General features: G+C 37.0%; 1 protein-coding gene across 1 annotated transcript; it reads left to right on the forward strand.

Moving 5' to 3' along the window:
• The first annotated feature begins 1232 nt into the window (after nucleotides 1–1232).
• Nucleotides 1233–7075, forward strand: LOC139323039 (p53 apoptosis effector related to PMP-22-like). Its single transcript, XM_070952244.1, has 3 exons — nucleotides 1233–1452; nucleotides 3602–3745; nucleotides 5180–7075. The coding sequence occupies exons 1-3, from the start codon at nucleotides 1251–1253 to the stop codon at nucleotides 5386–5388; spliced, it is 555 nt and encodes a 184-aa protein (XP_070808345.1). The 5' UTR covers nucleotides 1233–1250; the 3' UTR covers nucleotides 5389–7075.
• Nucleotides 7076–17895: the final 10820 nt, after the last annotated feature.

The following is a 17895-nucleotide window of genomic DNA, read 5'->3' on the forward strand; positions in this document are numbered from 1 at the left end:
AGAACTTTGAAAAATGCTTGCTTCAAAGTCTTTACTTGGAGTTGGCTTTTTTTCTGGAACGCTGACACCTGGGGCTAGATTCTGATGATCCACTCTTGATTTGGGAAATGCATGAAAATTAGAATATTGTCTTCTGTTTTAAAATGAAACAAGCAAACCTAGTCACATCTACTTTGTGGCTCTCAGTCAAACTCCCAAAATGCACATGTAGCCCTCTTGATGAATAAATAAGCTTACAACTCAGGGCTGCAAAACTCTGGACAATCACTGGATAGCAAAAAAAAAAAAAAAAAAAAAGAACTAGAATTTTCTGTCTTCTGGATTTTTGGAGCCTAGGTATTGCTTTTGCTTATTTTCACCTTTCCCAATTTTGTACCCTCCCACTGAGTTGGAACTACAACTCCAAGCATGGCCAATTCTGCCTAGGGGTTCTGGGAATTATAGTTCCAGGGCTTAAGAAAACATCTCACAGGATGTTGGAAACCATGAAATCCCTATCACTGGATGTTTCCCAGAGGCCCATTTATGTTGCTAAAAAGGATTAGGGATATAGTACAATCTGATGTCACATAATCATGCAACGTAAGAAGCTACTCCTTTTCTGTTAATACAGCTCTTAGTTGTCATTGGAAAATATATGACTATTCAAAATTAGAACTTTTTTGCTTTGCAATAAAAATCACTTCGCAATACCAGATGCCCAGATAGGTCTTTCGTACTGGATTTTGCTGTTCAGACTCCTAGAGTTCAGCAGTGAGAAATCTCAACCATTTATTCAATATCTTGTTTTTAAAGACTGGGACTAGTTTATTCATCAAAAAATGCGCTCTTAACTTTCATTGCTCTCTTCAAAAGCACTTTAGCGCTGTTTGTTGTGAAACGCTACTGCCATGAAAAGATTAAATACTAATGGCAATGGCATATAATCTGTATTTATCTTAATTAGTAGCTGACAAAGAAGGAGGAGACAGGTTCTAAAATGAGCGTGGTCCCAACCCTGAATTTTCTTTCCAGATCAACAGGTTGTTGTAGTGACTTGCTCATAGAAATTTAGGTGGAGTTTTCTTTAGGGCCTTGGATTACAAAGCTGCGCTCTCTCCTCTCTGCTTTCCTTTCTTTCTTTTTCTCTTTTCCATTCACACACATTTTATTTACCCCCTGGTTTCCCCCCCCCCCCAGACTACCAAAGCCATTGCAGGAAGACCTTTTTGCTTAGCATTTAAAGTGACTGGAAAAAACCCAACAGCAAAATGGTTCAGTATGGTCTGGATTATACCCGCTGCAGATGGATCTTGCCTCTTCTGCTGGGCTTAGCAATGATCTTTGGCATCATTTCACTAGCTGGTTGGGGCTGGGTAACCTCACAAACTTTTCCGTTTGTGACTGAAGGCTCGTTATGGAAGTTATGCTCTTTGGAAGATGAACGGCGATGTACATCTCTCATGAATTTTGGTAAGGATCTTAGTGATGGAGACACTGTAAGGCAATTTGTGTGTGTGTGTGTGTGTGTGTGTGTGTGTGTGTGAAACACAAATTACACTAAGGATTTAGGGGCATCATATGCTTTATAACATTTTTGCACATGTAACTTCAAGTAGTTCTTCTCACTGTTATCATTACTTCATTTTTTCCCTCCAAATTAGAAATGCTTAGTAATGTGTTTTTTTTTTTTTAAAAAAAAGAAGGAATTGATTGTCAGACAGCACAGTTGTGCAAGTAGATGCTATAAAGACATACCTTCCTTTTTTTCTGGTTTATTTGTACTCTCAGGTTAGGGAATTTGTAGCTGTTATTCTTGTCTTGGTCAGTAGAAAACATAGCAACTTAAAATTTCGAAACTGATGATTTTGATTTTTTTTTTTTATTGGTGCCAGTCTTAAAGTCTAAGAAAATATTTGGGTGATTATATACAGTGACATAATAGTATTAAATGATTATACCCAATGAATTTGTGTAGTGTTCAGTATTTCTGAAGGTATTGATATCAATGTTTCCAGCAAACACATTTTGGAAGCATATTAAATATGGTGTTCTCTTTTTGGAAATAGTATTATGTCATGAACAGTTTTATTTTCTGGCTGCTCTTCGGTACAAAATATTTGAAGGCTGCACTGATTTTGTAGGGTGCAAGCCAAATAAAGTGAAATGAAGGATTTTAAAAAACCTTCAGCAATGAAGGGTTTAAAATGCCATCAGTGAAAGATATTCTGTTTATACTATGTAATAAGATTCAATCATTTTTGTGTAATAAGTTTCAATCACTTTTATAGAGTAAGTTATATTTTCATGTGTAGAAAATATAAAACCCTCTAAGGGTTAAAACCCTAATGTAAAACTACATTTAAGTAGTTTATTTATTCTAGATTGGTAGGTGAAATCTGAGGAATATACCCAGGAATGTTTAAAATGCCATTCCAAGCAAAAATGCTTCACACATAAAAGTGGAATATTTATCTTGTGTGCCGTGTGCTCTTTTCACCAAGCCATGGAATTATATTTCTTGAATTTGGGTCTCTAAAATCCCAATTAGCTTCCACCATTCATTGCCCACAGCTTTTCAATATGATCTTCTCATCTTTAATATCTTTGTATAAAGATTTCTATTCTTTTACAAATGCTTTTATAAATTCTGAGCCGACTAATCTTAGCAAAATGTTTTTTAACATTTGACATGCCAAGATCGTTCCTGGATTTAATCTTGTATAGAACAATTCAGTATTATATGAGCATCTCAGTTGAAACAAATAAATAAAAAATACTCCTAAGTGTTTAGATGGTTAAGATTTAGATTCTATTACATTCCTTTCTCTGCTGCATTCTCAAGTTATTCCTGCTTTTATTGTATTTTCGGTCCAAAGAGATCGATGTCACTGTGGTTGTCAATTCTGCACTAATGGCAAGACATGAAAGAGATTTTATGAGAACCAGAATTAATTTGGTTATATGTCCCACAGTCATTCCTGTTCAAACAGGTTATTGAAATATTAAAATAACCCAGAAAGCCTTATTTAACAAAGATAAGGTGCCTAACAGCAAAAGTAGCGATCCCTTTATCATATCTACCCTGTTTCCCCCAAAATAAGACATCCCCTGATAATAAGCCCAACTGGACTTTTGAGCGCATGGCAATAAGGCCAAGTGCTTATTTCAGGGTTCAAAAAAATATAAGACAGGGTCTTATTTTCAGGGAAACACGGTATTTGCCTGGAAAAAATGAATGCCTACCACTGGCTTACTCTAAAACTGTAGCTGCTTTAAAACCAAAGAACACATTCCATGAAATAATTACCCCCTCCTCCAATTATTATGGATGTAATAATTGGTGTTCACAAAGCATTTTGACCCATTTGATTTAGTTTACCAGATCATGGAAATCCAGCTATTATGTTTGGTAAGCCATGGCAAATGCCTTACTGCTGTATATGAACCCATCCAATTGTGGTTTATTTGATAAGCCATTATTACATAAAACACAGATAAATGGAAGTGCTATGTATACCCTACCATACCTTCTTGAATGACTGAATGGTATTTTAGAGCTGTATCTTGCCAGGATGAGGCAAAAAAGGATGGAACCATTGTTTTCTGTTTTTATTTCCAGCTTGGGGTAGAGGTGCAGCTGGTACCTTCTTAGTTGGATTTGTACTCGTCTGCATCTGCTTTGCCTTGTCCATCATCGCCTTTGCCATCCCAACACTTCGCTTCAACTTCATTAGAGGCATAGGAGGCTTGTGTTTTGTTGCTGGTAAGGCTACATATCCAAAGCAAAAGAAGTATGGGTAGAATATTGTAGAATATGGCAGTGCAGATTTGGTTTGGAGAGACACTAGGTATTTCTATGACGGTAAGAAAATAACTGTAAGTATGAAGAAAAGATTTACAGATACAGATTAGCAGAGTTGGAAGGGACCTTGTAGGTCATCTAGTCCAAACCCTCGCCCAGCAGACTTGATTTGTGCCATTTCACATTTTCTCAGGCAACTCAACAGAACAGCAGTATAGAAAGACCTCAACTTACAACCACATTTGTTAATTGAGTCAGGGCTCCAACTTTATGATCAATTTTGCCAAATCACTGTGGTTTTTAAGTGGATCATGCAGTCGTTAAGTGAATCTGATTCCCCCCCCTTGACCATGCTTGTCAGAAATTGGCTGGGAAGGTCACAAATGATGATCACATGACCCTGGGACAGTGCAACTGTCATAAATACACGCCAGTTGACACACACCCACATTTTGGTCACATGACCATGGGGATGCTGCAACAATCATAAATGTGTGAACTGGTCATTTTATTCAGTGCCATTGTAACTTTGAACAGTCACTAAATGAATGGTTGTAAGTCAAGGACTACCTGTATTTCATAAAAGCAGGCTAATAGCGATGATACTCTGTTATAATCAATGGAGAAAATAGTAGCATTTTTTTTTTAAAGCACAAGTATTGTCTATTTCATTTTAAACTGGGGAACAAGACAATATCCGTATCCTGAAAAAGAGGGCAGGGGCGGAGAATCTAAAAAGAGCTTTTCCTAAATTCTTCTGAATTCATCACCAGCCTCTCCTTGTTTTTCTGATATATATATGACATTCTAGAACCCGGGCCCTTAATTTATTTTATTTTAGTTGATTCAAACGCATTCTAAATTTCTGTTCACCCTGTGAGTAATTCTATATAAACATGACTCAAAATTTATCTGTCATACATCATTAGTATATAAATTTAAATATTAAATTAAATTAAATTAAATTAAATTGTATGTTTACCTTCATTATTCTTGTGTAAAATTTGATTCAGAATCTCTCATCACCATTTTGGTGGTATTTCTTGTCAGAGCTTCAAACCTAAAAGTAGGGAAAGGACTGCAGCTTAGTGGCAAAGAACACGCTTTGCTTCCAGTTAACCCTTAGCCTCTTTACCTAAAAATGGTCTCATGTTACAAGGCTGGATCTTATGATGCTGCCAAATACTGGACTGCTGCCTGATGGTATAAAACAGTTTAATTTAACCACAATATTAGATAGATTCGGCAAATAGAATACAAACTACCATAGGAGTAGAGTGCCGATAGGGCTCAGAATTCTCCCAAGGCCATTTTTAAAAACATACAATCCATTCTGTTCTCTTACTGTTTTCATGTGTTAGTAACTAATTTTTAATCTTTTTGGTTTTTTTGCAGCCATATTCTCATTAATGGGCCTTGTCATCTATGCTGTAATGATTTCAACACGTGTGGCCTTCCCAGTAAATACCCTGCACGTGTTTGATTGGAGCTACGGATTTGGATGGACCATGTGTATCATGTCAATAGGTCTTGGATTCTTCTTTTGTTGTCTCCCCCTCTATGAAGATCATATTTTGGGAAACGTCAAACCTGAATTTTATTAAAATCTCCTATAAAGAGCAGCAGGGTCATCATAGGGAATCCCTGACTGTTTGGGGTCCAAAGAAGCATACAGGCATACCTACCAGCTCAAGTCCAATATGCAAGAATATTAGAATATATAGAGGTTTAGCAGCTCAAAAAAAAAAAAAAAGTATGAACGAGAATTGCTCTCAATTCTTGTTAATGTGGATTTATTATTTTTTTAAAAAAACTTTTTTTTACGATTAGTTTTTACAGGGAAATAATAACTGAACTGCCTTAATTAAACATTCACCAATTTACAGTGTTTGTTTATAATCAGTATTGACTTCCTCCTGTGGCCTCCACTATTCTGCAGGCTGGTCCCAACCTTTTGGGGGCACACTTTCAGGGGCAGGGGTTCAAAAGCCTGCAGAGGGTAAAATGAATTAATGGCAACAGCTATTCTGCTTCATTCCTTAGTGTGAGAGAAATCCTGCTAAAGCCTGTTTATATTCAATCCACTAGATAGATACACCACCTTTTTTTTTAAAAAAAGAACCTTCTTGATTGCATTATTACTAATAGTATAAGCTTGTCTTCTCCATCCTGTCAACTGCAGATGTGTTGGGATTGCAACTCTCAGAACTGGATGTTTAATTATGGTGGCTGAAAATTTTTGGAATCTTGTTGTTGTTCTAATGAAACATCAGTATTGAAGCACATGCTTTGTTTGCAAAAAAAAAAAAAAAAATTCCAAATTTAGGCTATAACATTTTATTAACAAGAATGGGAAAGTTGAAGCCAACATGGAAAACTTTTATATACCTGAAAGCATTATTAGCCAGAACAGATTGCATGAACTGCACAAATTGTTTAGTTAGGAAGAGGTTGGGAAGAAATTATGTTCCCACCCTAACTGAGAAAACCAGGAACCAACCTAATTTCTCCTAGTTTTAACAAAAATATTTGGCCTGCACATTTTAAAGGCAACTCTATGACATTCCAAACTTGTTTACAATAAACAGTAATATCTTATTAGATGTTCTCAGATCTGCAAGCTGACTTTCAGAAGAGTTTGCTGAAGTTCTGGTTGTACTTTTGTATTAGCATATCTTAGTTTTGCCTACTTGTTTTAAAGTGTAAATATATAGCCTTTTGTAATGCATGGATGTATAATTGCCAAAATATGTTCATTATTTTTTTTTAGAGGAGCAATTCTTTTGTAATATTTTGTTTATGTTCAGATGATGAAAGCAACACAATCTGTCATAACACTGAAAGGACAATGGTGCTTCATAGGCGTAGAGAGATCAGAAAATGTACATATATACATTATCTATTATACTAAGGGTCATCTGGTACTGATTTCTTTTGCCATATATTCTGACCTCTTACAGCAAGTGTGAACAACTATGGCAACTGTATGACTTGTGGACTTCAACTCCCAGAATTCCTCAGCCAACTGGCTTAAAGTCCAGTTAAAGTCCACAGGTCATAAAGTCACCATAGTTACCCACCCCTGCCCTATAGACTTGTTTCTTAATTCAAACCTTATTCCCAAGTAAAAATACATAAAGCTGTCATCTTAGATTGTAAACTGTAGGAATTGTGTAGTTTCCATGTTCTGCATAATGCTCAAGGTTTAATTAAAAGTTAAATCAATAGTTACAGTGGCAAGTTGAACTCAAAATCATCTATTGTGCTTTGGCATAATTTTCCGTGTTTCTTAGCTGCATGCTCAAAAGGATGTGATATTATTAAAATTAATTAATAAAACATTTTTGTCTGTTGCTTAATGAATAAAAGAATTTGTAGGGTTGGTATTAAATTCTATTAAATGGCTTAAAAATAAAAATAAATAACACAATCAACTTAAGTATGTGAACATACTGCTCTGATCAAATGACAGATGCAAATTTGTTGAAAATTGAGAAAATGGATTAGCATGCAGAGGCTATAATTACTGTTAAAAATTCAACCATTGCAAAAATGTGTTAGTATACTGGGCAGTTCCCTAGCAGAGCTCTAAACATTGACTGCTTAAGGCAAGACTGCGAAACCTGTGGGCCTTCACGGGAGTGAAGTGTCTTAAGTGTCTTAAATATAGCTCAGACCTGGGATCCCCCCTTCCCTTAGGAGATGAATAAAAAACAATTTAAAGCAGCAAAGAAGTATCTTTTGGCAAAACTCAGTATTGTTGCCAGTACTACCGGTATCAGAAAATTAAGGGAAGGTGAATATTATTTCAAGGAGGAACCCCAAAAACAGGTGGTTGGTAGTTGCATTCACTCTGTAAATCCTGATCCTAGTTTCTTAAATTGATTTATATCCTATAGGTAGATGCAGATTAGTTCTTTCTAAAGAACCAATTTTGCCCAATATCAATAGACACTGGATGGTTGGGTGTACTTAAATCTAGCCATCAAAACCTTTGTGGCCCTGTAAGCTGTAGAAAATGTTGAAGATGTCTTTTCTGAGAAGAATCATGGGCTATAAGGTATTCCTTTTACCTGCATTGCATCCAAGCCCCACCTGTTCCTTTCTTCAGCCTGTGAATTGCAGACTCTAACCCTGGAAACTATGCAGAGGATTTACAGTCTGCACTCAATCTCTACTAGGCAGAATATCCCTCTACTAGGCAACAGGTTGCCCAATGACAGGGTTCACTAATGGGAATTTAAAAGCCTTAGGTCTTGAGCCTAGGAAACAAAATATGCTAACAAATAAGCTATACAAAAGACATATATATATATATATATATATATATATATATATGTATGTATGTATGTATGTATGTATGTATGTATGTATATATATATATATATATATATGGAAATTGATAGCAAGCAAACAGCACAGGGGCCTTGAAGAAAACAACAACAACAAGGGACACAATGGAACTAGATTCTATATATTTAATGTATTGTAGAGGATTCCAAGAAACATTTTCCTTCTAGGAACTGATGAACACACAAGACATAGCAAAGAGTACCGTGTTTCCCTGAAAATAAGACCCTGTCTTATATTTTTTTGAACCCTGAAATAAGTGCTTGGCCTTATTGTCATGCGCTCAAAAGCCCGATTGGGCTTATTATCAGGGGATGTCTTATTTTGGGGAAAATAGGGTAGCTTCTGCAGGATCTTACTGCTTTCATCAAAATTACGGAGTAAGTCAGAAGAGAAGTGGGAAGAGAAACAGGAGTTTTTTTTTTCTCTGATGAGTGACATAGAACTGGCTCAGTGGCACTTCAATCTGGTCTAGCTCATCACTTGCAAGTCAGGCAATAAGGGATATGAGTAGCTAGAACAATTTCCATGGTCCTTTTGTTTTTCCTAATGTACCCACCCTTTTCAGCTGCATCTCATATGCTAACGTGACAGTGATGATTAGACAGAGTAGGGCTTGAAGTGTGTGGGAGTTTCCAGTTGAGTTGAGCCATGGCAGCACCACCCTTTAGGTGAGTAGCACTCCCTAGTTGTATAAATCTCAGAAGAGAAATCGCTGCAGAACCATAAGGGGTACATAATACTTTGAAGTCATATTTATATGATCACCAAATGTAGTACATTATATTGTCACTGACAGAGAGTTGCATTTTACAAAAGGTAGCAGATGAAAATATGATCAGCTTGGTTTAAATCCACTGGGAGTTCAGTCTGACTAAACTTAAAAACATCCACTAAATTATATGCAGGCACACGTGGACATAATTTTAGAACAGTGTGTTATAATTGGAATGCCATTTCCCTTTATATTATCTCTGAGGTGATTGGAGTGGGATAGAATAAAATTCTATATAAACTAAGAATAATAGTTAGAATAAAATTGTCTAAACTAAGGTTAATAATGAAAAGCCATTATTTCACCAATTAAAATTCAGATAATTATTTTGAAAGTAAAAGAAATAAACGCTGATAACTTCTCCTCCTGGGACAATGGTGTTTTGCAGGGAAAGACGATAGAATTTTTTAAAATAAAAAAGATAGATCAAACAAATCAGGTGTCCTGCAGTATAAAGCAATAAAGAAGTGGGAGATGCTGTAAGCTGGGATGGGTTTTTCTATGTGAACAAAGTGGTGTGATGTATCTGCCCAGGCATGTATGTCAACTCTCCCATAGACACTCCTAAGGTGTGGCATTTATTCATCTAAAGCCTGAGCCAAATGAAACACATTCAATTTTTGTACCACATAACCAGTCAGAATAGTTGCATTTGTGAAGCTGCAGTTTACAGACACAGTACTGTATTGAATAGAATAGAATAGAATAGAATAGAATAGAATAGAATAGAATAGAATAGAATAGAATAGAATAGAATAGAATAGAATAGAATAGAATTTTTTATTGGCCAAGTGTGATTGGACACACAAGGAATTTGTCTTGGTGCATATGCTCTCAGTGTAAGTAAACAGTAAAAGGCTGTTAAACTTACAGTAGATAGTTACAATTGAGAGTGGGTTTACTTAGGTCTAGACACAAGTGACAAATGGAGAAAAGCACTACAATTTTGATGAGGAATTCAGTCACAGAGGTGCTGAAATCATTTCTTTCTTTCCTTCCTTGGCTAACCAGGATCTTAAGGCACCCAGATGAAACATGAGCAGAACAAGGGTGGGATGAGGAATTGAGCAGGACTGAGACAAAGAAGAGGATAATGCAGAAAAGAAACATGAGGGATGACTAAAGATTTACTTAAGAGAACCATGCTGTAGTACACTCTATTGCAATCTATTATGCTACAGTACACTTCTATCAGGTTCTTGTGCTGTACTTATTAGGGCTAACACTATACTGTATTGGTGCATATTGTATTGTGATTTAGAAGATTATAGCAGATCATATTTTCATTTGTTACCTTTTGGACAATGAAACTCTCTTGTCAGTGACCATATAATATACTACATTTGGTGATGTATACATTTGGTGATCATATATGTTTATTTATTTAGAACTTATATAACTTGGGCAATTATCTCTCCTTCCCCATTCTATTATTTATTTTAAAAGAGTTTAGAAAATAGTGCATGGTGAAAGCCAAATACTAAAGACTTGAATCAGCATAAAAAGTTTCTAGAAGAAATGTTAAAACTTGTTGTGTGCTTTTGCCTTAAGCTAGGGCTGGAAGAAGCCACACCTCGGTGGATGAGACTTCCAATAAGCAACACTTTTCTACGGTGTACTTGGAAGCTATTCTCTGAAACTGCTGGGAGGCACTAAAAAAATTGCAAGGGAAGCCATGCCAGCGTAGAAATCAAAGTTACAGGACTCTTTCCCATGATAGAACAGCAATGTTTTAGAAGCTGTGTAATTACGTATAAGAACCACACCCTGTTTGGGGCCTGTTTTTCAGTTAGCGAGCAAACTTTCCCAACTGGTTATTACACAAACCTATACAACATGAGTTAGATTTATTCTGGGGAGGAGGATCGGGGGTGGGGATCAGGGTTTGAAGCACCCTATTGGTCTAATGCAGTATTTCTCAATCTCAGCAATTTTAAGGTGTGTGGACTTCAACTCCCAGAATTCCCCAGTCAGCATGCTGACTAGAGAATTCTGGGAGTTGAAGTCCATACAACTTAAATGGCTGACATTGAGAAACTCTGGTCTAATGTGAGGCCATGTGGGCAAGAGGAACAATAACAATAATAAAGCAGATGATAGTCATAAAGAAGTGTCAAAAACCCTGGGGGTTATACAGTATATTCACAATTTGAAATAGATCAAATGCTTTGATGCTATGGATACTAGGAAATTAATCATAAATATGGATTCCTGAGATGTTTTATATTGCAATTAACTAATTTTGTTTTAATTTAAAGTGGTGTAGACAGCCTCTTTGGTATAGTAGTAGTAGTATAGTAGTTAAGGCACCAGGCTAGAAACCAGGAGACCATGAGTTCCAGTCTCACTTTGGACACAAAACCAGTCGGATGACCTTGGGCCAGTCACTCTGTCTCAGCCCTAGGAAGGAAGAAATGGCAAACCACTTCTGAAAAACCTTGCCAAGAAAACTACAGAGACTTTTCCAGGCAGTCTTCAAGAATTGGACACTATTGAACAGAAGACAAAAAATAGTGTGAAGAAAAGAAATGATTGAAATATAAGATTACTCTAATATTCCTATAATGTGAAGGATAGGTAGGACACAACTGAATGGATATATCATCATCATCATCATCATCACCACCACCACCACCAGCAGCATTAAATAAGCTGGAGAGACCATACTGTTCTTTGCAGCTTCACAAATGCAACTATTCTGTTCTTTGGGATATCCTACTGCAGTTTTATTTTTTCATTACAAGGCTGAAGCAAAAGGTAATGTCTAAATCAATTGTGAGGTTGCCTTCCTCACTGAATCCTATTCTTACTGAACTACTTCTTCAAGCTCTATCTTCCATCTTCATTTCAGAGATAATGAATTTATCTGACTTCTGCACTGAACCTAGTGACTCATAGCCCTATCCACATGGGTGCTTGAGATGAGTAAGTTTGGAGAGATGGGTGTTATTGTTATCTGGCTTTTGACTGATTAAAATGTTTCTTGCTTACATCAGTAATGGATAATAGTACTCAGCCTTTTAAATCGGTAAAAAAGTAGGGTCTTCTTTTCCTGCAAAGGGCCAAAAGAAGCAACAGCATTTGCTCACTGTTGCTGTGAGTAAGCCCTTGGTTGGACTCTGGTCACTGCCAGGTAGCAATACTGACAGTTGCAGATTTAGTTCAACCTGGTTTACTGGTTCTTTAGCTTGGAACCACATCAGAATGTACAATGAGACCGAAGATAAGGGTTGTTTATTTATTTATTTAACCACCCTTTGAAAAGACTCATGGCCAACAGTAGAAAGTACGCGATTGAAAGTATCCCATTCTTAAAACCGGCTATAGGATAATTTCTTAAAATGCTAAGGTCACCAAATCTTTGCCAGGTGTCAAATGGCTGCTTAAGGAGAATGGTTTTTAAAACACTGCAGAATGCCAGAAGTGTAGGAACCAAACACATCCAGAGCAGTGGTGGGTTGCTACCGGTTCTCCCCAGTTCTTGCGAACCGGTAGTAGAAATTTTGAGTAGTTCGGAGAACCGGTAAATACCACCTCTGCCTGGCCCCGCCCCCAATCTATTCGCTGCCTCCCGAGTCCCAGCTGATCGATTAGAAGGAAAAAAATCAGGGCTCACTTGACAAAGAAGAGAAAACAAAACAAAACAAAACACCTTAGCTTTAAATTGAGAAGCCAAGAAGCCTCCCAACTGATCGGCTAGAACCGATCCGCTCCTTGTAAACCGCTCAGTGGTGGTAGATTGGCAATTGAGGCCAAGCTGTCTGAAAGCGGTTTCTGATGCTCTCGGTGGAGGCAGAGTGGCAAAAAACTGTTTAAACTCTTGCCGGTGCTTCAAAGGGCTGCCCTACAGCTGATCAACAGTAAAAGGCAGTGTGGTGGTAGACCAGTGCGCTCAAAAAACAAATAGGTAGACCAGAACGCTCCAAAAACAAATGGGTAGACTGGTACGGCTCTACAAGCAGTTAAAAGCCTGGTAGACCAGTACCTCTGCTAAATCCTAAAGAATTGTTTGTCACATGACCATCAAACCATGCCCACAAAATAAGCCACGCCCACAGAACCAGTAGTAAAAAATTTTAGAACCCACCCCTGATCCAGAGGATATCATATTCTATAAAATAGGGCCTACCGAAGAGATGACCTGCCAGATGACCCATTCCCTCTGATCTTTTGAGGGGCAGGACCTTGAGTATACATACCACATACAGATGTTCCCCATTGTGTTTGTTTTCTTGTTTTCTTACTTTCTTTCCACAGGAAGACAGAAAGCAGATGCTTAAGTCATTTAATCTCATCTGGAGCTTCAGAGATTCATTGCTAATTGAAGTCTCTTAAAAGCAAAGTAATCATTAACCAGTGGTGACTGTAATATAGAAGAGTTGTGAATCATAATATTTGTGAAGAGTTTTGAGTTGCAAATGGGAGTGGTTTTAAGCCATTGCTGGCCACAAAAGATGACAACCAATTATTGAAACCAGTAGTTTTCTAGAAGCCACTGCACCCATCTTATTAAAAACTACCTATTGACTGAGTGCAACTGGGCAAAAAGTATCTATTGAAAGATATGGCTAAAATAACATCCATGACATTGAAAAGGAAATGACACATAATTAAACCACATTTCATTCAGGGCAGACATGATCAGAGTAACAGCAAAAGAGGAAAAATGGAACATGTTGTTGTTATAGAAGGTTTCTAAAAGCAGTATCAGATAAATAAGATTGAAAACTGATGCAGAATTTTGTATAGCCTAGATTTATATGCAATGCAAAAGAAACAGATTAACTCAAAGAAGCGTTCCTTTAGATCTGAAAGAATCTACGCTATCTATATGCGGCACATTCATTATAGATTCTAATCTGTTTTATAAGAACTACTGCTCCCCAAGTTTCCCAAGGCAATGGGGTGTGATATCAAAGAAATTATGTTAAGCCAATCTAAATAGATATAGCCTTACTGTGCTACATTTCCACAGGAAATTAAGGGATCATTAATGAGTTTTGGGAAAGTATGACACTGGACATTTATTTGAGCATTCATACATCTTCACTCAAGTTTATTTAGCATTTATATGCTTATATAGAACAGAACCAGATAATGTTGAATGGATTATGCATTGAATAGTGTCATGGGTAAATGCCTCATTCTTGAATGAAAGAAATATATATTCATGAAGTACCAAGGGTTAACTTATTCTTCCTTTCCTAATGTATTCCTCACTAAACACTCCCACTTCCTAACCCCGCCTCCCTGGTATAAAAGAAGATGTACACTCATTCTCTTTGCTTCTATCTGCAATCACTCTGTGAATATAGAATGCCTTCTGTAAATAAACGATCTTCTGTTTGAATACAAAACCTCTGAATTCTTTATTGAGTCCGATCCTCAAATTACGGCAACAAATAGTGTATTCTTTTTCATCTGAACAAATTCCATTCAATAAATCTTCATGCTGGATAACTGCCAAAGAATACCCCAAATAAATCATTATGTGCTTCATTATAGCTTCAATTGGGTTGAAACCTTTGAATGTATTTGGGAATCTCAGAACATCTCATTGTCCTCATAAGAGATTGATATATAGGTTAGGAAGCCACAATATGGGAAGAATATGGTGCATGCCTGGGTGTTTTAAGGCAGAACTAGTGAAGTGCACCAAGACAGTATCCCAACTGCCCAGCTAAAGGGAAAGCAATTGGGATACAAGCTGGCTATGATGGAAAGTAGCAAAGAAGTGGATTCCCAGGAGCGTGGAGGGGTGGAGGATTCCAGAGGAGTAAGAAGTATTATCAGTCCCGATATTATATGTCAGAGAAAGAGGGTGAAGGCAGCCCCTCCCTAATAGTCCACAGAGTATATGGTAGATGGAGATATTGTAGATGGAGAATGCTCAGTCTGTCAAGATTTTGTCTATAGGTGTGTAACAATAAAGAACTCAGCTTGGTAGAATCACCACATGTTGTTCTTTGGTTTGGAGGTTGATGAGCCACAATGCGCAGTGGTTAAAATGTAGTATTGCAGGCTATGTCTGCTGACTACAATTCGGCAGTTCGATTCTCACCGGCTCAAGGTTGACTCATCCTTCTATCTTTCCGAGATTGGTAAAATGAGGACCCAGATTGTTGGGGGGAAATATGCTGGCTCTGTAAACCTCTTAGAGAGGGCTGTAAAGCAGTGTGAAGCGGTATATAAGTCTAACTGCTATTGCTATTGCTATAGCATGTAGCAGCAATATAGGAAGGTGCTGGAGGGGTGAGTTGCTCTAACGGATTTGGGATAAATAAATGGTCTCAAGATTAAAGGATTCTCCCCCCCCCAGCAGTCTCAGTGTCCTCATGTAGACACCCAGAGGTTTTGTGTCTAACAAAAACACATAGCTTAAGATACATAAAATTGCAGAAATATTAAGTAATAGAGGATGAGATTTTGGGCACTGTTGCAGGTTTTTTTTCTTTATGATATGAATTGATAATACTTTCTGCTTCAAGGAAGAGAAATCCACCAAGGAAGAGAAATCTACAGTGGGAGACCCAACAAGACCAAGGGAGAGATTTGCTGAGCAAAGTATCTGGTGGAAAAGACTCTAGTTTTCAAAGAGTAGGAGTCATCTCAGTGAGGACAGCTGGACAAAGATGATGGAATCCAAGAAGCCTAGAGGATTTTTTCCCCTCTTCCTGTTCTTCTCCCTAAATTAGAAATGAGCTCAGAAGTGAAAGCAGAGAAAAAAGATACCTGAAGGAGTCTGTTTGTTTATTCATGTCAGAAGCATCACAAATTAAAGTAAGGCATACTACCAGTATATGACATATGACAGCCCACAACCTGTTAGATGTCAAGGTCCTCTTTGAACACCATATGATATAAAATATAAAATACAAGGCTAAAATATGTGCAAATTAAACGGATCTTACCCCAAAACTAGCAACATTAATTGTGTTTTGTTGTGCTACTATGAAGTCCTCAAGTGTACACTGATCAGGACGCAAAAGGCAGGTAACCAGAAGTGTTGTTATCTGCATGTCAATACAATCACAAACAGCAGAAGCAACTAGATAGTCCCATTTGTTCAGAGGGTCTCTGGATCTTGTTGTACCCATGTGCAGTCTATTCAATGATTTCCATACTTTCCAGCTTTCGTCAGACCTAAGTGCCAGCTCCTCTGTTAGTTCTATCCAGTGTTGGTTCTTTGTAGCTTTCCATAGGACAACTCTGTCTGAAGACGTGAGGGAATGAAACAGATACATTAGTGTGAACAGCTCCCTTTGAAAGTATTGGTATGGTATTGGCATATATATAATTTATTAAGCCAAGGCCACTGTACATATTAAATATCATGAGGAGAACCATGTGTGCATTTATGGAAAATTCTTGTCTGTTTACCTAACATGATGGATGATCATCTGAATAACAACAAAGGCATTGTTTCCTTGTGCACAGCATAGTAGAAAGAAATGATAAACCACTCCTGTGGTTCATTTTACCAAGCAAGCAACATGGGTAGACAATATAAAATTAAGATATATTGTGGGATGATGTTCCTTCAGGTTAGGTGATACTCAAGATTTCCTTGAGGAGCTCAGGAGTTATTTGGAATACTGATAGTGTTTATGATGGAGCTGTATAAAAACTTTCATGTTTAACTGTTGATGTTAGCATATTAATAAAAGAAAATCAGAAATTCTGTCAAAGGCAGAATTACACGGGAAAGAACACAAAGATGTTTGGAGATGAAAATAACTAGCACAAATATGTGAAAGGTCAAAACAATGAAAAGTGAAGTAAACTGATTATACATTGATATCTTAGGTATCAGCAAATTAAAATGAACTGGAATTGGAGACTATTAGTAAAAAAAATCATATTGTTTACTATTCAAGACATGAAAAATGAAGGACTAGCATTGCTTTCATGGTTAGGAAAATTTAGCAAGGGCAGTACTTGGATACAATGGAATCAATAATTATATTAATTAGACTTTATAAGCAACCTTTTAATTTGATAGTTATCAAAATGCTTCACCCACGAAGCAAAAGAAGGAGTTTGAGGAGTTTCATGGTCAAGTCCAATCTGAAATTGACAGATGCGTTGCTTGTAATTGAAGGTTGTAATTGAAAATAAATTGGAAAAAATAAAGAAAAAAATGTACTATATTTGTATAAATGTAGTTTTACATTTCTATAAATGTAATGGTACTCCCAACAGGAGAATAACTTACCAGTTTCTACCAATCCAATCATTTCTTCATTGCCAATGCCAAAATCTTCAAACCACCACAATGATGCTTTCTGTGAATTGTTGAAGGAGCTTTTATGAGGCAGACTTTGAAGGAAAAGGAGTTTAGAAATGGTTAAAGGAGACCAGGAAGAGATTGATTTCAAAAAGCAAGTGGCTTCATAGGCTATTTTACAGCCAATTGTATATATAAGATTTGTATGCTGAATACTGAGAGAGAAAAAGTACCATCGCTTTAAAATTGGAGGATGAAACATCAATTACATGAGTTATGCTGAAGACACTACTCTGAGAACTGAACTTACAAATTATATACAGTGTAAGTCACAGTCAAAGAGCACAGTGAACATATTAAATATAAACAAGACCAAACTAATGACAACAGGTGCAGCAAAGTGCAGATAAGGAAGACATTGAAGTGGTAGATTGTTTAAGACTGACTGTCAATTGAAAAATTACCAGCAGTCAAGAAATATTGGCAATTAACACTTGATAAGATAGCAATAAAGGCCTTGAAAAGGTACTCAGATGCTATAATGTCTCTATACCTACAAACAGTGGTGGGATTCAATTTTTTTTTTACTACCGGTTCTGTGGGCATGGCTTGGTAGGTGTGGCAGGGGAAGGATACTGTAAAATCCCCATTTCCTCCTGATCAGCTACGACTCGAGAGGCAGAGAATAGGTAAGAACCTGCTGAATACCACCTCTGCCTACAAAGATCAGGCCCTCAGAAGCAGGGTTTTCCTGCCACA

This window comes from Pituophis catenifer, unplaced genomic scaffold (assembly GCF_029215685.1).
Source record: "Pituophis catenifer annectens isolate HBS135680 unplaced genomic scaffold, rPitCat1.0.hap2 SCAF_1, whole genome shotgun sequence".
Taxonomy (NCBI): Eukaryota; Metazoa; Chordata; class Lepidosauria; order Squamata; family Colubridae; genus Pituophis; species Pituophis catenifer.

What these genes read in the sequence shown, in the direction of transcription:
- LOC139323039 (XM_070952244.1), top strand. Translation starts at nt 1,251, where the DNA reads ATGGTTCAGTATGGTCTGGATTATACCCGCTGCAGATGGATCTTGCCT. An exon ending in TACATCTCTCATGAATTTTG is followed by an intron (nt 1,453 to 3,601) that starts GTAAGGATCTTA and finishes TTTTATTTCCAG; the next exon opens with CTTGGGGTAGAGGTGCAGCT. An exon ending in AGGCTTGTGTTTTGTTGCTG is followed by an intron (nt 3,746 to 5,179) that starts GTAAGGCTACAT and finishes GTTTTTTTGCAG; the next exon opens with CCATATTCTCATTAATGGGC.